Below are 22,881 nucleotides of genomic sequence, written 5' to 3'. Positions count from 1 at the left end.
CCAAGTCACGCGATAGCTCCAAACAGTCCCCAAAGTTCTGACTACACCAGCTTAGCCGCATCATAAACAGCAGCAATGGCCGCCTACCGCAGAGTGGCTTTGTTGGCCGCTAAGCTTAGCCTGCGCTCGGTATCGAGAAGCGAGCTGACCGGGCGTCAGACTGCCTCAGGCGCGCGGAAGTGCCTCACTTTCGGGCTTTGTCTTGCGACGGGAGGCGCCGTGGCACTTTACTTCTACGAGGACATGATTAACCGCCGAGGCTGGAGGAGGAAGATGGGGACTCGCAGCATCCACGGTTTGCTGCAATCCATCCCAGCCGTTGAAGCCAAAGAGAAGGTGGGTGTCTTTAAGCGGTACTATACTAAATACAGCTTGATCACACATCGCTACTACTTGTGAGTTATATTGTCTCGTCGTGTTTTGGTCACTGGCTTTGTGTGTTTTTTTAATCCTTCGTGAAAGAAAACTACTACGTTGACGCCGCCTTTCACAAATGTACGAATACGTTCATAGTGACGTCTTATGTTTTCATGTAATATGTAGTTTGTCCCGAAAACGCTTTGTTGACTATTTGGCAGCTGGGCGATGTGCGCGCGCACATGCATGCAGTGATGGCGCTCTCCGATCGAGCTGGTGCTGAAATGTCAACATGAGGGCACAGCTTTGAATTGAAATTTGAGAAGGAGGTCTACAGCGAAAAAACGGTGGATGAGTTGTTACAACGTCTGCCTCACAGTTCTGACTTTTGGGGTTTTGAATATTGACTAAGGCCTTCCTGGAGCTTTTCCTTTCATGTTCTCCCCGTGTTTTCGTGGGTTTTATTCATGGAACAACACCTTCCATTAGCACTCCGTTCTGTTCACATTTGAAGTCCCATTTGATTTTGCGATGTGAACACGTACATTAAAAGATTGTATTTAACTACAAATCTGAATTTGGCATCACATTCTGCAGTGTGAACATAGCCTTAGATCCCATCAATCTGACCGTGACATCTAGCTCCCTGGATGAAACCTAAATATAAATGTAAAACAATGGTACCTCTACTTCTGAATGACTCTTCATATTAAATTTTAAAGGTACAAAACGCCACAGCAGGAAAATATTGCCTCTTGTTACGAATGCATTTCAAGATACGAGTAGTAAAAATACAGTACTACTCACTACTCACTACTACACTACTCGCAACTCAAGCGTTATCCTGAACGCAACATACATGTAGCTGCTCTGCCATTGGCTATTACCTTGCATCTTCCTGGCATCCCATTGACTTAGAGGGACCTCTACCCTATGTGTCTATGTGTGTAGATAGAGATGTGTCCATGCAGCGTCCTCGTCATTCGCCCCATGGGCCGTGAGACATTCTTATAATTTTACGTAAATGTCAAAATCACCCAGAAAAAACGTTAAGAAATTTCTTCCAGAACTAATTCATTTTGTAAGTCGAGGTACCACTGTATTCTGCACCTTGCATAATATTTCACCAACTGTTTTGATTTCTGTGGGTAGCTTTGAAATCTGCGGTAAAAATCCATAATTGTGGAATAGGGGATCCCTTGGGGAACTATCCAGTACTATGCAAAAATCATGGCCCAAATCCAACCATCCATTCATCCATCCATCCATCCATCCATCCATCCTCACGAGGGTAGCAGGTGTGCTGACTTTGTACACCTTAAAGTAGTTGCCAGCCAATGACAGAGCACATATAGACAAACAACCATTCACACTCACACACACACACAGACAATTTATAGAGTTTTCACTTAACCTGCAATGCATGTTTTTGGCACGTGGAAGGAAATTAGAAAACCCACCCTGCACAGGGAGAAAAGGCAAATTCGACACTGGAAGAACAGAGCCTGGATATGAACCCACAACCTCTGAACTGTGAGGTGGAAGTGGTAACCCGTTGGCCACTGTAAAATTTTTATTTGATATTTATGCGCAATACTTTATAATTGTTCTTTTTTGTTGCTGTTGTTCATATTTTCCTCATACCCCAACAGTGCTACTGTTTAAACTGCTTAACTCATTCAGTACCAGCCAATTCTGGATCAAGTCTGAAAAGACGTTTAAAAACGTTTTTGGGAGTGAATGAGATAATAACCCAGTTTTACTTGTAGACTTTTTAGTCATTCCGATTAAAATTTTATTCCAATTGAAGGCTTACATTTGACATGATGTATTCTAAGCTGCCTTTTTATGTGCCACTATATTAACCAGAACTGCAATTTTACAATGTTGTGATGCGTAGATCGAGGTAAAACTCAACAGCCTTCAATCACCGATTTAGAATACTACTTACTTCATTGTTATACAAGGTTGCATGTAAACACGGCTAATGTTACAGTGGTTTGTGCTAATCTTAAATAAAATTTGTAGGAGGTAAAACCTCGTCGCATTTTTTTTTATGAAAACTTGGCCCTACTCTGTTGCTGTGTTTTAATATTGATTATTGTGATAGTACTTGTTGGGCTAATAAATTTTTTAGGTTGCACTTGGTGTAAAACGTTTGATAATCTCTGGACGAAAGGGTGAGCACCATCCGTCGTGTAGTCAGGGAAGAAAGACAAGGCATTAGTAAGGTTGTGGCTGGATGCAAGTACAATACATCACTTAATATTTCATCGCAAATATATATTACAGTTCTTCATTTTATTTCTGGCATTTGAAGAAAACTGCCTCTGTAATGCTTTTTAAACTTCATTCCTTCGTGAGAGTCAAAACCACATCCTTGTCACGCTTCCCTGTTAGGAAGCGGAACACTCATCACATATTTATGCTTCCTCAGTGAAGGCAGCATCAAAGCTTTATGAATGGATCAGTATTCTCATTAGTATGTTAGCTGAGTTGTGCAGAAACCTTGGTTCAATGAGCCCGGTGGCCAAGCAAGTTTAAATTTGGAAAGCTGTCTTGGAATTACAAAGCTTCATGCAGCACAAACTGTTGATGTAGCACTGCAGCTAATCAAGTTGATGGCCCAGCTGCTTTGAGATTCCAATCATGTTGAAAGTATCTTGAAAAAGTTGCGTGTGCCCTTGTGCTGCAGCTTCTAATACTGCCCAAAGGGTCTGACTCCATTTGTAATTTCAAGAAGCGCTGTGCATAAAAAAAAACAAAAAGAGACAACAAAAAGAGAGATATGTTTTTCACAGGCTTACTTTATGTATGTGGGGCTGAGTTTTCTACATCAAATATAGTGTGTACTGTATGTAGAATAGTTCGTTTTATTTCGTCACAAATTGGTGTGGACAAGTTGTCTTAACAAAGTGAGAAAAGATTCAGCAATTCTAAACGTTCTATTTTTGTTCAACAGGCACATCCGATGGACTTTGAGGAGGGAGATGTGCGCATGTCGAGCCACGAGCATCGTTTCCGTATGTTTAGCTCTGTGGAGTATGACGGGCAGCTCTACATGACTCCTCAGAACTTTATTGAGTCAGTCACTATGAGTGAACCAAGGAGTATGTATAGCATTGTTTTCTACACATAATCCATTTATTGAGGCCTCCTTTATTCAGTACCAGCCAATTCTGGACCAAGTCTGAAAAGACGTTTACGTCTTTAGGAGTGAATGAGTTAAAGATGAGTTTAATAAACTTATAATGATGCTCAGGACATGAACACACATTCCTTCAATAAATAAGTGGCCTCTGCTCTCGGGCAAGGCGATATATTAGTTTGTCCACTTATGTGTGCCCTGTGATTGGTTGGCAGCCGGTTCAGTGTGTCCCCCGCCTACTGCCCTAAGACAGCTGGGATAGGCTCCAGCACGTCCGCGACCCTCATGAGGATAAGAGGATAAGAAAATGGATGAATGGATGTTTTGGTGTTAGACTTAAACCTTTCCCTCGGACTGATTTACATTTTTCATACATCAAAATGTTTGACCTGGCCTTTTCTATCTTTGTAGACTTGCTGCTGTTTGAACCAAATTTGCCCGTACAACCTCCCAGCAGATGGCCTTACAGCTTTTGTTTAGTCTAAGATTCATGTTAGTCAGACACATTGACATTTGCACCTCCTCCCTTCATTCAACATTCCATTTGCTCACATTTGCACTTTGTTGTAATCAATAGACATCCCAAATTCTGCTATTGACACCGATCCTCCTTTTATTGTCACAATTATTCCCACACAACACATTTTTGTAATGTTGTTCTGAAGTGGACAGTTGTTGCATGCAAACCACCCGTATGAGTGTTCACATCTGCGCAGCTCCTGACACGCGATACAGCCACGCATACCCACTCAGCAGCTGACATCCTCTAATGCCCCCCCTTTGAAGTTGAATTAAGATGAACTTTGTTGTATAAAAAAAGAACAAAAGTAGTATGTGCTTTTACTGGGACATTCCACCTACTACAAAGACCAGGGCACTTTAGATGGGCCTGTGATGATCACAGTTGTATATACAGCATGCGTGTGTGTTGTGACTGTAGCGTGCACATTAAGACCCATTCCTAGATAACACAGATGCTATCTGACAGAGCCCACCCAAACCCTCTTTTCCTCTTTCCCTTCTTTTTCTCTTTTTTGTCTGGCTCCCTTGGCAGACAAGAGGCCCTGGAGGTCCCTGACCAAACAGGTGGGAGACACACTCTGAAAGCTTCTTTCTTCTTTCCTCCTCGTTGTCATCATCTTTTGTATTTTATATGTGGTTGTTTCACCCATAGCGTCATAGCCATACATTAGAATGGTGAAATCTGTGTTGTCCAAGCTTTATAGGTGAAACTTAAAAACAAAAAGTGCAAATGTCTCAAAAAACAGCCATACATTCGAATTATAAAATCTGTATTGTCCAAGCTTTATAGGCGAAACTTAAAAACAAAAAAATACAAATGTCTCAAAAAATCTGATGTGTTTGGAAAAAACATAAAGAATTTTTTAAAAAAATCAACTTAAAGATACCTTTAGGGGCACAAAAAGCCATCTCTGATTAAAATTAACTGTTGACCAGTGTTATGAGGAAAATGACCAATGAATATGAACCTTTTTTTAAACATACGATATATATTCCATATCGTGCCATTGCAGAGACCTGAGTGTATGTTTGCTCAACTTCAAACACTTGATGTTATGGTGTTCTATTTTAAGAAACTCTTTAAGAATGCATCAACAGTCTCTCTGCTGGTTGCATCCAAAAATGAACTTGGTGTGAACTCGAGTGCCTAGAACATGTTGAATTCGACTTTTTTAAGGCTGGAGATTTTTGGTGGGGTGTTTAACTTAAATTCCATAGTAGGTGTGTTCAAAAACATTCTCAATAGAGACTTGTTATCTTTTCTCGTTGCTCGACTTTTGCATGTCCAGCAAGCATTATGTCAGGATATGAACACAACGTGCTTGTGTTTTTGCTTAAACCTACGGGACATGTTTCAAGCTACACTTGTGGACAGCAAATTGTTGTGAATGAAACATATTTGCCACTTTACATGAAGTGACATTCATTTGATCCCATTCACATTCCAGGAGCTCGAGAAAATCCTCTCAGATACTCCCCCGGTATGGAGAGGATCATCCAAGCTATTCCGTAACCTGAGAGAACGAGGTACCGTATGCACTCATAGATAGATGCGCATCCATATACAGCAATAGTGCAGAAAAGGTACTTTGCGCAACAAAAATATTGACTGTAACTGTATCCTAAGTGCAATGGTTTAAATTGGCTTAATACTCACTAGAGACAATGAATTGCTGTATTGGTTTGAGCGTTTTAACAAAAGTATTGGCCATATGATTTACTTCTCTTCGTGAAGATTATCTTGATGAATCTTTATGGCTCACATCTCAAATACCATATTTTTACCCAATTTTAATCAGGACTTACCTGCCAATGTGTGTGTTTGCGTGAGTCACGGTAGGTGTCTCTAATCCGAGGTTGGAGGCATGCTGTCTCTCCTGACTGCCAACCAACCTGCTAACCAAACTAAAAATAAACCACATCTCCACTCCTCTCTTCCCGCTTCTCTTGTCCTCATATAAGTATGCAGCAGCAATGAGATATTATAGCACCTCCCCCTCCTCCCCACCCCGTGTAAAAAGGAGTTGTACACCTCTGGGCATTTCCCCGTTTAATTTTGCAATATGTCAGTTAAAGCCCTGATATGTATGTAATACAATCTGTGTTTGTCAGGACACGTATTCTTGTGCTGAGCAGGAATAGTTAAATTCCTTGGAATGGCGACAGCTTTCGCAGAGTGACAAAATTAAATAGAATGCTGTGTGTGTGTTTAATGTTTTCTCTGTTGAGATTAACATTCCTTTGTACCTTATATGATAAGACTGGGGTTTGCTGTCCTTTGGGAAGATTGACTAGGCATAGGAACAGATATTGATAATAAAGGTATTGCAGAAAGGCACAAAATATTAAGCATTACAAGCAGCACTATTTTATAGCCAAGGTTTGCATTTGATGAAACAGAATGTGTGAAAACCTATGGAACTCCTAATACAACAATTCTAAAAGCTATAATGTGTGAACACCTACAGAACTCATAATAGAACAACAATTCTAATTAAATCCAGAGTATACCGAGTATTTTTTGTCTGTTTGAGTATTATTTTTGAGTATTTCTATCTCCGAGAGGACCCTCAATCGTTTGAGTGCATGGCGTGATCGTGTTGGTCAAGCTACATGGAAAGGAGTAGGGGTGGGAGTTTGGTTCCAATTCAGCTCCGTTACACAAAGTAGGTAGTTGTGCAGTAGGAAACACAAGCTTGTCACTGGTTCTATCTGGTGTCATATTCAGCAACACACAAACACACATCCACGGGAAAGCAGTGTCCCATAACACTCAAGCGAGTCACCCTGAACTATCTGGACAATCAGACAGAAAGCAAAAAAGAGTGTTAATGGGCCTGAAGTAAGAAAGGATCACATCCTGAAACATTTTTCACCTGCTTATACAAATACACACACACACACACACACACACACACACACACACACACACACACACACGCACACACACGATGGTCTTTACTTGACACTCAGTTTGTAAAGAAGTGAATCGTAGCAATGTGACAGAATTTCCCGAAAATGAAAATTCATCAAAATGTCAAATTTGGTTGGAAAGGCTTATCAAACCTGAGTATAGCACAGCAAACATTTTGAAAATCAGATAAAGTGTTCTGGAGAGGAGCTTTGTGTGTGTGTGGGGGGGGGGGGGGGCAGCCTTTTGGGGAACTCTTTTGTTTTATGTTGCCTGTTGAAAATATGGTCAGGAAAGCACCTTCGAGTTAGTGTAATTTCTTAAGATATCTATTTTTAAAAATTAACATATTAATGTAGTTGGCAGTGGCACTGCGATCCACTGGTTAGCACATCCGCCTCACAATGTTGAGGTGCAAGGTTCGATTGCCTTGCATGCAAACATGCAAACTTCCTGTGTGGAGTTTGCATGTTTTCTCCCTGTGCCTGCGTGAGTTTTCTCAGAGGTCCATCACTACTTGGCCTGGGTAGTGGCGATTACACTAACGGACAAAAACCCACTTCCGTCAGGGTCTTTTAAAAAATGTTCTTGTCATTTGTCAGTCGGTAAGGCGGGCGTCCGTCGTCTATGATGGACTTTCCGTCATTACTGACTGAAAGCTCACTGCTGCTTTTTGTGTTTAACCCCGAGCTGAACCCCCCTTTATACATGACGTTTTCAATATTAACAGTTGCGATAGGTTTCAACCAATATAATGAAACCTGAGCACAATGCCAGTCCTCACCCATTAAGGCTTCATTTTCCATCATCTTTGCCTTTGGAGTCCAGACGTCCACAGCTACAATTGAGCCTCAATTTTTGTCTGCTACTTGGGGAATCCCTACTTCGATTAGCTGACAAGTTCCGCTAAAAATAACCATTACTAAGATCTGTCGGGCAGAAACTCCTATGTGTCCTCCAAGTGGGCTCCTTTGGAGAAAATTGCAGCCCCTTGTCACATTGCTAGAAATAGTGTGTGGCCAAATGGATTATTGGTTTACTTCAAGAAAAAAAAATGCTATGTTCGCGAAAGGAATTATTATGTGCAATGGTATCTGTGTGTGTGTATACGGCCATACCCCTAATAACTCTCTCATGATCTCATTCTAGGCATAATCTCATACACAGAGTACCTGTTCCTGCTCTGTATCCTGACAAGTGAGTCCCTCCATATCCTGCTGTCTTTGCACTCTACATATTTGGGACACCAAAGTTAGTGAGGTAATTACATCTGCTATTGCCATAGTTACAGGTCCCTCTCCAGGTAAGAAAGATCACAAAGAATCCAATTAAATGTAGACATAGCTCTACAGCTATAAGTGAAGTTTACCATTGTAAATTCAGTGCAAACCTTCAGCCCTACAGTTTTCACAATTTTCAACCGACAAGACGGTCATAAGCAAAAGAGGACGTGCTTTTAAAAAAAGGCCAAAACATAAAAGGGTTAAAAAAATGTGTAATGGATAGAACATTGAATATAGTAGGATATTAAATATTACAATCATATTTCAAAACCAATGATTGTAAATGAAAGACATTTTCAGCCACCAAAAGACATTTTCAGTCACTTAGAGCCAAGCAATTTGGCTCCAAGTGACTGAATCGGTCAGGATAATCGCAAATGACTGGCACGATTGATAATCGTCGCAACCTATAAACAGCGACCCCTGGGGTTCTTCATAAGACACAACGTTTTGGGTTGCCACATAAAAAAACCAGTACAGTTTTATTTATTTCATTAATCCACAAACAATATGGTGTGATTGTCAAGAAAGTTAAGCAAATTGCCCTGGTCACTGTATCTGTATTACAATAATACAAAGTGAAAACGGGTACGTATGTTATTAAGAATGCAGTTCAGTATTATTGTAAATTACAATACTTCATATACTGTCTTGGTACAGCTTGGTGACCGGTGGATTTCAGTTCATACCCAGAAATGTTAGTTTTTTGTTGTTGTGAAAACTCATCTGATATGGCATCACATTATTGATTGGCCATTACATTTGCGACATGGTCACCTGCCATTCAATTTTCAGTTGCAGTGAAACTCGTGGCCGATGCTCGGCCACTCATAAAAACCATGCACACTGTGCGACGGGTCAGTCAGGTATGGCCGCATAGCTCGGTGTGTCTCAGAGCTTACATATTTCATCTGTGATACAAAATTGTGCCATACATTTTATTGTAATTTGAAGAAGCTGAATCAAATGATAGAATTACCGTAATTTGTGCTTGAATTAAAACAGTTAATTAATAAAATGGGTAGCCTAGGGGAGCTTCTGAGATACAAAAACAATCCTCTCTGGGAAGCCGTGCAACTGCTAACTATACTTGAAGCATATAAATTTGTTAATAAATAAAAAATTAAAGGAATTCATTAAATTAAATTAAAAGCCATGCTAATTTACGCTACATCCGACCATTATTGACTTCTGACTGTATGCTATTTGGGTATTTACAAATACCTTTAGCAGAGTCTGTTGATAACCCTCACCATGTGTGTTCTCTTCTGCTGCAGAGCCCCATGCTGGTTTTAAGATTGCTTTCAATATGTTTGATGCAGACGGCAACCAGATGGTGGACAAGAGGGAGTTCTTGGTGGTAAGTCGCTAATAGGAAGGGGAAACCAATCATCCATGACATGATTTTCATTCTATTTTCAGTTTAATTTCTGACAGTAATGATCATAATTCATGGGTATTCGGTAAGTTTTGTCTTAATGTACCATATTAGGCAGGAAAAATATTTTTCAGGTTTAATCACTGAGGCTTACATAAATCAAGTGGACATGAGTGCAAATACTGTGTGGTTTGTATTTAATTACGTTGTAAAAAATAAACATCACTTGTGTTATAAAGGTCTTTATTCTTGAATTTGTAGCTTCAGGAGATCTTCCGGAAGAAAAATGAGAAGAAGGGGAGGAAAGGGAATGCTGAGAAGTCCGCACAGTTGGTAAGTGAGTTGGTAATCAGGGCGGTGGGATCAAAACAATCCAGTTTCCTAGTTGTCATGAATATAACCAATATTGTAACGATTATGGATTGTCTATGTTGAGTCAAACTGATAGCACTTATCCATTGTATGACTGAGACTATTCATCATATAAATAATAATCCAAACAGTAAAACGCTGGATGCTTCGATCATCTTAAATCATCCATGAAGGTATTGGAATACAACAGTTGCTGTGGTGTTGTGCTTCAGAGGATATTGAACTGCTGTGCCAAACTGTACACGTGGATGCATTTAAAATGATGATAATCATTCCATAGCAGTTTATTCTCATCTGTGGAGGTATTAGGATAATAACCCGTCATCTAACCACGACTGAGTGCATGCTGCCTTACAAGTTTTTGTTCTCTGTTGTACCATGATGGTGACTTCCCAACTTGTTATTGGATCAAATGGATATACTCTTGTATCATTGGTCTTATTCCATGCTTCTGTGATTAAGGCTTAGGAACAACGTTTTCTTGTATTCATTAACCACTTCTAACAATGACATGAAAAAAATGTTGGAGAAGAGTTTAGACAACATGTTAATACATGTTAAATAGCAAATCTTGGTGTTCTGACTCAAGGAATATGTATTTGGGAAAATTAATTTGCGGATCTTATCAGACTGTTTTGTCAACGTTGCACATCCACATTTTAAATGATTGATTGAGGACAAGCTTTATGGGCAACATAAGGGCTTGCATTAACTGGGGGTTGGCTGAAAGAAGTTATAATTACATTTGTCAACGGGACAGAGATTTGAGAAAACTGTTTACTGATCAAAATGAGGCCGGCCACAAATGATTGTTTTGATAATCGACTTTTTAGTTTCCGATTATTTTGCCCTTAATGGACTAATGGATCGTATGTAAGCTGCTCAGATCTAACCACCATGAGCTATGTGCAAACCAAAAGTAAGTTGGTCGGTGTTAACGTCGAGCCCTGCATACTACCTGTAATACTTTTATATAGTATATACTATCCATTTCATATACAGCTACATAATCTTTAGATACACATTTAAAAATATGTTTTGTGAAACTTGTGTTCCTCTAATATATAATCACAGATGCATTGGAAATTGGACATGTCCCTCCCTATGCAGAGTGTATCCACAACCTCTCCTCTTGCATGTACTAACATGTCTTTTATCTTCTCTCCTCCTTCCTCTCTGACTGCATGCTCTGCCGTCCTCTGTCTCTCCCTCATGCCTCTTCGCTGTGTGGTAGAGTATGCAGCTGTATGGATATCAGGTTGCCCCCATGAGCAGCGTATGTATCCAAAAAAAACAACAACAACAACAACATACCCTTGTAGTGTTCTTTTTGTTCACCTTAAATGGTTTGAGAATGTGATTAAAAGGGTGTAATCCCCTCATGAAATAATTAACCAGTTTAAAACGGTGCTTGTTGTTGGCCTCATATTAAACGGCTTAACGTAGGGATTCTTCAAGTTTATTGTTTGTTTGTTTATTGAACATAAAACATATACAGTAATATTTTGACAGAAAATAAGGTAGATAAAATAGTAAAAAGAAAGAAATCAGTCTTCATTCGACACAGTTATTACTGTATGTTCAAGGGAGTAGGAAGATATAATGTCGGAAGTAACACCGAATATTGTTCATTTGTGATATTTAATGTTAGTTGGTATTTTTTTCCCCATCAGTTCCGTGATTGATTTCAGCATGAATAAAAAGAGGGGGAATGGAAGAGGACTAATACATAGAAGGGGCAATCTGTGATCAAGTATAATTAAATGAGAATAGTGTGATGATGTGGTTTTGAGTGATATACCGTGCTTTAAAGACAGAAGCTATACACTTCCAGCACTTTCCAAACAGAACCCTGAATGAAATGCTGTCTTTTGTCACTGACTAAACATTGGCGATTAAGGATTTCCGAGCTAGTCTGTGTGAAGTGCTGTGGAGGATAGATGCGTTCTCATAATGACTTTTAACATCAGGGTGCGTTCATGTTAAAAAGCTTTCAGTCGCGTTTGCCGTGAAGAAAATGAGTCAGGTGGTCAGAGCTCCACTTTTTTCGAGGCGGCACACTTCAGTACAAGCAGCTCTTCATCAGGGTCAAGGACAGAAGTCAGGTTTTTAGTCAGAACATTTCTCTTTCTATTTCCACATTTTGCTTCTTTATGTGCTAGTACAAACACAACAATTTGATACATGCACTATGGCCACCAGTTGTTTTTTTGGGGGATATCACCTAGTATTCGTGACGCAAATGAGAATATCTTCTTAATTGTTCAAATTAATGTTTACAAGCAGGTTTTATATGAAAAAAATTATGGCACATCACTTTAATATGATCATACAGTATATTACAAAATCAGATTGATTGGTAAAACGCAGAAGCTAATTCCTGTAGTGGTGGTGTTGGAAGTGAACTGACACTGGACCCCCCTTGACCACCCCTACAGGTGCTAAAAAAAGACAGTCAGGAGTTTGTGGCGCGGAGTTACTGGGACGTTCTAAGGCGAGGCGCCAGCCAAATCCTCTTTTCTGACCTGGCGGAGGTACAAAGACCCACCTGTCCTCTATCTTGTCATTCTTCCAATGTTTTTTATTAACCCCCCCCCCCTTTTTTTTATTCTCTAATCATCCCTGTATGTCTGTCTGTTCTCATCACGCATAGCAGAATAAGACCTATTTCCACAATGAGTTCCCTGAAAATGAAAAGGCATAAAAATGAACAATTTGTTAAGCTGCATTATCAACCTGCAAGGTCTTTTTGTTGGCTTGAGTCAAGACAGACGTGTCTCAACCGTCTTTATTTATTTGTCTGCTTAACATCAGTTGAGAAATGCCACCAAATCCTTCCCAGCCCCCCCCCCCTTTTTTTACCCCCCTTACCGTATTCATTTTTTCAGCCTTCATTTCTTTAAGGTTTTTGTACTCATATCAGGACATAAACTTCATCTTGCATCCCTTATGAACACCTAAATGTATGTATTTATTTTGATGAAATCATACTTTAAACGGTTCGGATCGAGCACATTTATTTTCTACATGTCTGTTCGTGCTTATTTAAAAAGCTGTACTATACTGTGGTGACATAATTGTCCGGTATTAGATAATACAGTATAATGTATGTTTGTTTAATAACTAATCTCTTGGTGGTTTATCTGTCTAATACGAATCTATGTTGTTTTGTGGCCAATCTTCGTGTTAAACCATTCATCTTTTACAGCACGTTTAACCCAATATCCTATTGAACACTCAATGCAATTGTTTGCAATTCAAAATGCTAACCTCAGAAATGTTTGCGCAACACTGATTTCAAAAATTGTAAATATTACCATCGTTAAAATGGTGCTCTATTCATCTTTCATCGCATTTAATTAGAATCTACAGTAGCTTTCATAATTTTTATTACCGTAATTTTTTTATTAATTGCCTGAAGGAAATCATGTGGCATTCATTTTAGCTTCAATAGTTAGCATTTTTTCATCTTGTCCTGTAAGGGGCCTGTAGGCATTAATGACACTGAATTGGTGAATGATCGTAATTCTGTTCAACAAACGCTACCATTTGTAGATATGAAGATCACTCAGCACACAGTCGAATATTTTTAGGTTGTAAAACACCGTGAACTGGTTTGAAAGGCAGCAATCTGTGCAAAAAAAAAAAAAACGCGCACCTGAAAGCCACCTTGGAGGTGTTGCCAATGATGAGTAATAGCTAAAACATAGCACGCTGGCTAGCTCTCTAATGACAGGCTTTGTGCTGCGGCACTGCCGTGGCAGCGGAAGCTGAGGTGAAGGTAATGACAGTGAAGTGTATCGGCTCTGACCTTGTATTTACTCTCCGGAGTCTTTCATCTGCTCGGATGTCAGATGGACAGAGCACACACAGGATCAGGCAAAGTGACAAAACAAAATCAACAAAATGGGAAAACCTTGACCAAATTCAAATTATTTGACACTATATCATGAATAAATGATGCAAACATACGCAAAAGGTAAACTCAATTGTGGAAAGAAGAAGACGCTGAAGTGATGGAACACACTTGAGATAAGAAGTAGATGATCAGATAAATAGAGTAAAAGAGGAAGAGATACAATCACCAAATAGGTGAGGCGAGGCTAGATTGGTGGCCACAGGTCAGCGGACAACAAATGTTGAGGTACAAAGTGGGTGGGTAGAAGAAAGCCTCGGGAAACACTTTGAGGCCAAAAGAAAGAAGCAGGTTGTATTTAAAGAAGGATGTGTTTACTCAACAGATTAGTCAAGCTCTTTGCTTTTGTGTGGCAAAAGAGGTTCTTACTGACAGCTACAGGACGAGCCACTGACAGTTACCAGGAGGAGAAAGGAAATAAGGGTAAACTGAGAACATGCAGTATGAGAGGAAAAGAAGTGACCGGGGAAGGTAAAAAGGAATGACAGAAGGTGGAAGACACGGAGAGAAGGCCAGGTCACGGGAATGAAAATGTGGCTTAGCCTGCATTCCGTGAAAAGTTTTACTGACGGTCTGACTAATGAAAAGACAGACGATGACCTGCTCCTGGCAGGTATTAGTCATCGTTTCGAAAGAGGACCATTAGGGTTTACATCAGTATTAACTATTTTTACCTTTGTCGTAAATGATAAGAAGTCGTAACACACACAAACGCACATGCGCGCACACACACACACGTGCCTGTGAGCGGTGTTGATATTTATATTTATATGATCTTAGCCGTTACGACAGTGAAACCACAAAATTATTACTTTTACACAACAAATTAATAGATTACTAGTTTTTAAATCAATCAAGTCGATTAAAGTAGTTTTTTTTCAATTAATGTTCAAGTGAGGGTAAACGGCGGTAACAAAATGATTGCAAAATCTCAACATTATTTATTACACATAACAATTTTACATTTCGGTACAGATTTTAGCAAGTTGACACATGATTTGCTTTCGCGGGCCATATAAAATGACATTGCGGGCCGGATCATGCCCCCGGGCCTTGAGTTTGACACATTTGCTCGAGACAATGACGAGCGGCGGATGAGTTTCATTTTAATGATTCCCAAGTCTTGATAATTTAAATTAGGATCCACAGGCCAAACACTGATGGATTCTGAAATGAATTCAGTGGTTTCTTAACTCTTGGGCCAAATAGTTAGTATTTCCAATAGTATGATTTACACTAACATGAGTGGCCTGGTAATTAGTTAGAACATTACTGTATTTTAAATAGTCCTCCTTTGCAAACAATCTAAATCATGCAAAGTGTAATCTTACCAGTTTTTAACATAATGAATGTGACCTTGTAGAGGCAAGAATATTGGCCCTTTTTAACTTGTCTTTGTCCTGCTTTGGGTTTTAGGATTTTAATCTTGAGGTAGAACCTCTATTCAACGTTTTGGTGCAAATGATTATGACCATGGCATAAATGCTGCTCCATCTTTGGCAAACATGAGATTGGACCCACGCGTCACCTCTGCTTACAGTAGCATGGTTTGGCAGTCAAACGAGGTTTGGCAGTGATGGGCATGGCTGTGATTGAGAATTGATATTTACTTCCCCCTTTCCGCCTCGATGCCAGATGACTTGTCTTTTTTTTCCTTTTTTTTTCTTCATTGGAACTGATCAAAAGCCCAATGACCCGTTTCTGAGGAGTTTTTTTAATGTAATCTATATTCATGCCAATCCTGAAACATCCCTATGTTTAGTCACTTAAAAAGACTACTACACAAATCCTAATCATCTTCCCTGTCGTGCCTTTACAAGGGTTAAAAAGCATAATAACCAAGAGCTAATGGGCAACAATATCAAATAGAACAAAGTCTATTAATTGGCCTTTTATCCCAGTAGTTGAATGTAGACCTACTTGCCAAAATGGATGGAAGCGCATACAAGATGAAATGAAACAAAAAAGGGGTTGCTTTGCATGTGTGCTCTGCTGTGTTGCTGTTCACGTTTGCAGCGAAATGCATAGAATGTGCTGCTTTGATTGCAGCTTTTCACCAGCTACTTCATCTGTCTCAACTTCAGTCGGGATTCTGTCTCTCCTCCTTTTACATCTTCTTCCTATCTATTCTACAGCGAGCATGTTTGCCGACGTTGAGCGTGATGGTTTCAGTTGTCTCAATTATGTGCTTCAATGTAAGCTGTATTTCTTTGCAAAAGGGATGTTTTCTGCTGGAACAAAAAAAAAGTCAACAGTCTGAGATACAGGTTTAAGATCATTTCACGTTTAAGTTGAGCTCTTTTCTCAAGAAAAAATACTTTGATGGCTCTGACGTCCGATGTCTTCAGTTGCGCATCTTTGATTATCACTTGGCTTCCGGTGGTAATGATACATGTCCTCGGATAATGTGCAGACCAAACAAGCTGACCAAATCTGTTGTCAGATTTTGGAAACCGTGAGTTCAAGGATGGATTGAATCACTTGATTTATGAGTAAAGCTTTTAGAAAATCAACCATAAATGTGACTTGCTTTGATGCAATGTTGTCATTGGGACTGCTGACTATTTTTTAAAGATGATTGGTTGAGATGATTTGCATTCACCAACTAGCTTGGCCTGGTGCTACGAATTCACAATGGTCTGGTCTTCTTCATTCAGTTTCTCAATATACATTGTTGTAGGTTTTTTTTTTTTTTTTTTACCTGTGAGATCATGGATCCATATTGACAACAACAGTCAAAATCCACTTAATGGCGTTCACTTCAGTTTGTGAGCTATCTTTGGGTGCACCGATCACCAAGACAGCTTTGCTTTAGTCTAAAAATATTAGCAACTTCCTTCATTGGTGCTGTATTGAGAAACGGACAGTGTTTTCTAAATCAAAGGTGTTGTGTAAGTTCTGTCACAGTTCTTTTATCTTTTCCTTTTTGTCTCCTTTGTTTTTGACTTAAGCGTGCAGATGAGAGTCTAACTATTGACACCACCCTGCTGGTTCATTTCTTCGGGAAGAAAGGGAAGGCTGAGCTCACTTTTGATGACTTTTATAGGTATTCCGTAGCTTGCACATAAGCTTGTGATGACTTCATGCACGCAAATTCACACATTTACTTCGCAAGTCACTTTTTTTTATTTTTACAGTATTTTTTTTTTTACCTGATTTCAAATTAAATCTATGCTGTCCGTTGTTTTATATTTACAGGTTCATGGATAACCTCCAGACTGAAGTACTGGAGATTGAATTTCTGACCTACTCTAAAGGAATGGCCACCATCAGTGAAGAGGACTTTGCCAAGATTCTTTTGCGTTTCACCAATGTGGAGAATATTGGTGCCTACCTGGAAAATGTTCGACAAAGCATCCCGGATGAAAAGGTAGGCATGCTCTTTTTCTCTCAACAGTGACTTCTGCAAAAAGAGAAGTTGTGCCCCAACACACTTATTGGTTCTCTGTCCAATAAACAAAAAATTGTTGAACCTGAAAAAAATATCTGCATTTTTTTTTTCAATTTGGCAAAGGAGCTGTACTTCCCAAAACACATACCTCTCCTTTAGAGCAGATGTGGCATCTGTAAAGATGATGTTAACAGTGATGTCCATCCATCCATCCATTTTCTGAACTGCTTTATCCTCACAAGTGTCGCGGGGGGTGCTAGAGCCTATCGCAACTGTCTTTGGGCAATAGGCGGAGGACACCCTGAACCGGTTGCCAGCCAATCGCAGGGCACACGTAAACTAACAACCATTCATGCTCACAATCACACCTAGGGACAATTTAGAGAAGGGGTGGGTAAACTACGACCCGCGGGCCGGATCCGGCCCGTTGGTCTTTTTAATCCGGCCTGCCGAAGATTGGTGCACAATTAAGGTTTGATTGCATTCATTTCGTTTGGACTTGTAATGCCAGGTATTTCAACACCAGGTGGCGCAGTTACTTCAAGTTGCAGAGCACGGGGAGGCAGGGGAAGACGAAGAAAGAGGGAGAGAGTAATGACCATGGAAGGGAAAGTGATATGTATCTGATTAAACGAAACGGGTAACAAAGTACGAAACATTCAGGAGATGCCTGGAGTCAGAAAGACTCAAATCCACGAGACTTTGAAAAACAAGGAAGCGATTCTTACTCAGTCCAATTCTGGCAAGTTCCATGCTCAGGGTGAATTGCTTGTGGCTCGAGTAAATGAACATTTCCTTGAATGGTTTGGTTCTTATTATGTTAAAAACTTTCCGCAAACTGGACAGCTATTAAGAGTCGGGAGAGCAGTCAAATGTGTAGAGCGTGAACAACAGGGGGCTCAGTACACATCCTTGAGGAGAACCGGGGCTGAGTGTGATGGTGGAGGAAAATGTTACATTATTACTGGCATACAAAGACATTGTGCTATCTTCTTTATTTTCTATTTCTATTTCTAACTTTTGGCCCGGCCCTCCACAATATTTTCTGCTTCTCATTTGGCCCCCCCGGGAAAATAATTGCCCACCCCTGATTTAGAGTGTTCAATCAGCCTGCCATGCATGTTTTTGGAATGTGGGAGGAAACCGGAATACCCGGAGATAACCCACATATGCCCGGGGAGAACATGCAAACTCCACACAGGAAAGCCAGAGCCGGGATCGAACCCACACCCTCTGCACTGTGAGGTGGACGGGCTAACCACTCGCTCACCGGGCCACCGTTAACAGGGATGTTTCAACTAAATTGCTTAAAAAGCAATTAAAGACTTCATACTTGACGAGAAAAAAGTTTTGTAAAAAAAAACAAAAAACAAACATATCCACTGACAAGAAACTGCACATTTTTTACGATACAAATTTCAAGTGATGTTTTGGGTTGACATTTTATCTTTGGCGAGCAGCAGCACTTCAATTCCCTCACACATCTGTTTGATTTATTCTTCTTCTGTGAGTGCTTCTGCCTCCCAGCCTTGAATAGCACCTGAAATTTCCCACCACCATTTCTGCCTGCGGCTGTTGTCGTGCTCCACACTTCAATGCTCAACAGCCTCGCTTGACCACACATGCGCGCGCACGCACACACACATGTGCTGTCAGTCTTTTCACTCTCTATCAAAAATCTATTCGTATAGCTAGTCATAAAATGATTAATTGATCGTTTGATTGATATTTATTAGAATAAATCAGCATTTGTCTCAAAACAAAATCCTATGTTTTCAAGTTTTTCAAATGATCATTAATTTCCCAATAAACTTCCCGTTTACAGTCTCAAGGCAGTAAACAGCCAGTCACATGGTAAATAGCTTTATTGGCATGAGCGGCTACTTTTGCTCATTGCACACTTATTTTTGCTGTGTTTTTAATAGATACATCAGTGACCTGATTTGCCTCAAAGAGTATTAATGCCTTTCTGTTTCTTTCGCTGTTTAAGGGAATCACTTTTGATGAGTTCCGCTGCTTCTTCCAATTTCTCAACAACCTAGAAGACTTTGCCATTGCCATGCAGATGTACAATTTTGCTTCTCGCTCCATCGGGCAAGGTTGGGACAGAGCTGTGAAAGCTACAGTTATCGGCACATGTGGTCCCCTTTTTCTGTGAGATACACAATGTTTGTCTTTGCCCCCTGCCAGATGAGTTTGCGAGAGCAGTATATGTGGCCACAGGTCTCAAGCTGACACGCCACTTGGTCAACACTATCTTCAAGATCTTTGACGTGGATCACGATGACCAGCTCTCTTATAAGGAGTTCATTGGCATCATGAAGGACAGGCTGCACCGAGGCGCCAGGGTGAGGAAGTAGCTTTTCAAATGACGTGCACCAACGGACATTGTTAACGAGAGCAGGCACATGATTTAGTGACGTGCACAGTTTTCTGTACTGTTATGTATGCAGTATGTTCAAGAATCATAAATAGACCACTCAAGACACAGGCATAAGTCATGAGTCTAATACAATACAATACAATACAATACAATACAATACAATACAATACAATACAATACAATACAATACAATACATTCTAATTTATATAGCTCTTTCACATCAACTCTAAGCCTGTGTTGTCCTGGTTGAACACAATTTAAACACAGATTTTCTCCACCTGACATTTAAAATCTAATGTTTTATGTTTGCTGAAGCATCCAAAAGCATCCATCCTATCGTTAAGTATCAATGCATTTGTACCTTGACCTACAACTGCTCCAATTTATGGGTTTTTCGACAAATGAGTCACCACTCAGTCAATTGTTTTGTTTTCTGTTTGTGGTGTAAATTTACCTCACACGTGAGGTCTTTTTTTTTTTTACCATGGTATCCATTTTGCCCTCCCTGAGAGTTCTGTTTGCCATTTGACAGCCAGCTGTGTTTTTTAAAGATGCTTGCTTGTTTCATTTTATTGCCATTCCCAGGGGGTGTTTACGTTAAACATAAAACAAAATTTTACACATTTTGTATACAATCAAACCATATCACATTTATGCTAACACATAATGTGAAGCACCATAGACAGGCTAACAAAACGATGTCGAGGCTTTCTGATCTGTGAAGAACCACTATTATTACTGCAGCTTAGTTGCAGTCTTCTTTGTGTTTCATGATCAATTCTGCATGTCATTTTTGAAGGTTTTTATAGTATCTTTTTTTGTTTTGTAACTCTCCCCACCATTCCTGGTTTGCAATATTTGGTCAAGGCGACAATATAAAAGAATGGGTAATTTTAGACACTTCATGTATAACACTTAAAGTAAAGCAGCATCGATACAGAATGACAGCGTACTATGAGCCATGAATGCACCATCCCTCTGTAAGTGAACCTGTTAGAGTGAATGTTAACCTCAGGGCTGAATTATGAAGGGAATTACAAAGCCCTGAACGATTCGATCAACAAATCTTTTGAATGAAACCTTTTAATGAACTGATTCATGTGATTCAGCACAGTCAAATGAACTGCCGTTCCTATCACCACTGTAGTGAAAGCGGTGGGGATTTTTCTAGATGTTTGATCTTTACCATCCTTGACAGCTTGGAGAAAAAAGGCTGCTATCAACCCCACCTAATTATTTGAAGTGGTGAAAAACTCCGAAAGAAATGGAAACCACCTCACGTCATTGCACTGAGCTGCTTCTAGAGAAAAAGCACTGCTCTCTAGTGGTGTTTTCTGATACCTCAACATAGACGACTGTCAACATTGCTCAACGAAATTAAGCGAACATTAGTTCCAGTTTTGTATTTTGTTACCCAGTAGTTGTTTGGCATCCTTATCTTTGATAACTCACCACTTCTGTGTCTTTCTCTCCTCTCACACTCTTTCATGCATTCTTGCTTCCTTTGTTGTCCCGGCAAAATGCCACTCCTAACTTTATTACAATCCTAACATCTGATTTATTTCCCACTTGCCTTTCTCTTTTTTACTGTTTCAAACAACTTTCCCTGTTCATTGATTCCCATGGATTTTCCCTTTCTTCTGTCACCACATAACATAATTCTCAGGGATATAAAGCAATGGAGCGCGCCATCTCCTTTCGATCCTGTTTGAAAAGAGAGCTGGCAAGCAGGTAAGTAAACCCAACAACAGTACCCATTCCATGTTTGCTGATTAAAATATCAGGTGTTAAACACCTAACCTGTCTTGTCAGCCATTTTACTAGTTGATTTTAGAATGTGATTTATGACACTTTGACTGGATGAAATATGCTGTAATGAAACGTGAAGGTATTTACAACTGTTGATTTTTACCATGAACATGCCACCCTTTGCTGTGTGTTTACTAGGTGAATGCCCCATGCTGCAACTCCTTCCCCCACTGGGTTATCTCTGAAGCCAAGAGACAAATAGACTGGTCCTGAATGGGAGACATTATAGAGTTACTGAGTGTAGGAGCAATGCTGGAGAACTGGTCACATACACACCATTTTTACTTCAAATCTACAGATGAAATATACTGAAAGTTTTGGAAAGGTTCGAAGAAATAACTTCACGTGAAAAAAGTTCAGGGCTGATGGTCATCTGGTTAGCACCTCACCGTACTGAGGTTTTGATTCCAGGCTCTGGCCTTCCTGTGTGGAGTTTGCATGTTCTCCCCGTGCCTGCATGGGTTTTCCCCGGGTACTCCCACATTCTAAAAACATTCATGGTAGGTTGATTGAACACTCTAAATTGTCCCTAGGTGTGATTGTGAGTGCAAACAGCTGTCCGTCTATGTGTGCCCTGCAATTGGCTGGCAACCAGTTCAGGGTGTACTCCATCGATTGCCAGAAGGCGGCTGGGCTAGGCTGCAGCATGCCCGCGAGTATAAACGGATTAGAAAATGGATGGATGGATGGAGGGATTGCTAGAAATAGCTCATGTACCTGCAGTACAACCTATACACATCGAAATAACACAGTAGTCATATAGTCCATACATATTGAAGTTGTTACGTTTGTATTTACGAATATATTTGCATGAGGGGTTTCCTCCGAGTACTCCAGTTTCCTCCCACATTACAAAAACATGTACTGCATGGTTAATGGAACACACTAAATTGTCCTTAGGTGTCAGTGTGAATGTGGATGGTTGTTCATCTATGTGTGCCCTGCGATTGGCTGGCAACCAGTTCGGGGTGTATCCCGCCGACTGCCCGAAGACAGCTGGGATAGACTTCAGTATGCCCGCCACCCTCGTGAGGATAAGCGGATTAGAAAATGGATGGATGGATGGATTTCCATGATGGTCATGCACACAGTTCCTCCCCTACACCTCCCAACCCTTTTAGTCCTCTCCCTATTCATTTTATTACTGATCAATGTTTTCTTTGAGTCTTTTTATGTACTCAGTATGCAAGACTAATATGTTCACCTGATGTTTAGTTATGTAATAAAATGTCACTTGTTCAAAATGTTACAGTATTTAATTAAAAGGTTAAATATAAATATAGACCTTTAAGTGAAGTTCTCCCTCTCGGATAAATTAAATATTTTTGGCGAAAACCATTTTGGGTGACAGTTTAACTGGTATGTTTACTCTGCGCATGCAATGTCGACACGCAACTGTGTTTAACCCCA

The 22,881-nt window shown here is 40.0% G+C and overlaps 1 protein-coding gene across 7 annotated transcripts; it reads left to right on the top strand.

The window, feature by feature from the left end:
* Positions 1-22,720, top strand: micu3a (mitochondrial calcium uptake family, member 3a). 7 transcript variants are annotated; one of them, XM_052083541.1, is made up of 16 exons: positions 2-336; positions 3,320-3,467; positions 4,560-4,591; positions 5,476-5,554; positions 8,088-8,135; positions 9,499-9,581; positions 9,861-9,932; positions 11,206-11,247; positions 12,410-12,505; positions 15,304-15,318; positions 16,839-16,933; positions 17,086-17,257; positions 19,269-19,377; positions 19,469-19,626; positions 21,329-21,393; positions 21,610-22,720. In XM_052083541.1, the coding sequence occupies exons 1-16, from the start codon at positions 76-78 to the stop codon at positions 21,611-21,613; spliced, it is 1,479 nt and encodes a 492-aa protein (XP_051939501.1). In that variant the 5' UTR covers positions 2-75; the 3' UTR covers positions 21,614-22,720. The 7 variants fall into 7 exon arrangements, with proteins under 7 accessions (XP_051939503.1, XP_051939501.1, XP_051939504.1 ...); XM_052083544.1 differs by lacking the exon at positions 11,206-11,247; XM_052083542.1 differs by lacking the exon at positions 15,304-15,318 and having other exon boundaries at positions 3-336.
* Positions 22,721-22,881: the final 161 nt, after the last annotated feature.

The sequence above is a fragment of the Hippocampus zosterae genome, chromosome 13, assembly GCF_025434085.1.
Source record: "Hippocampus zosterae strain Florida chromosome 13, ASM2543408v3, whole genome shotgun sequence".
Classification (NCBI taxonomy): Eukaryota; Metazoa; Chordata; class Actinopteri; order Syngnathiformes; family Syngnathidae; genus Hippocampus; species Hippocampus zosterae.
The sequence above is the reverse complement of the archived record's forward strand: the minus strand, read 5'-3'. Positions and strand labels throughout refer to the sequence as shown.

What these genes read in the sequence shown, in the direction of transcription:
- micu3a (XM_052083541.1), top strand. Translation starts at nt 76, where the DNA reads ATGGCCGCCTACCGCAGAGTGGCTTTGTTGGCCGCTAAGCTTAGCCTG. An exon ending in ACAAGAGGGAGTTCTTGGTG is followed by an intron (nt 9,582 to 9,860) that starts GTAAGTCGCTAA and finishes TTGAATTTGTAG; the next exon opens with CTTCAGGAGATCTTCCGGAA. An exon ending in GGCTGCACCGAGGCGCCAGG is followed by an intron (nt 19,627 to 21,328) that starts GTGAGGAAGTAG and finishes CATAATTCTCAG; the next exon opens with GGATATAAAGCAATGGAGCG.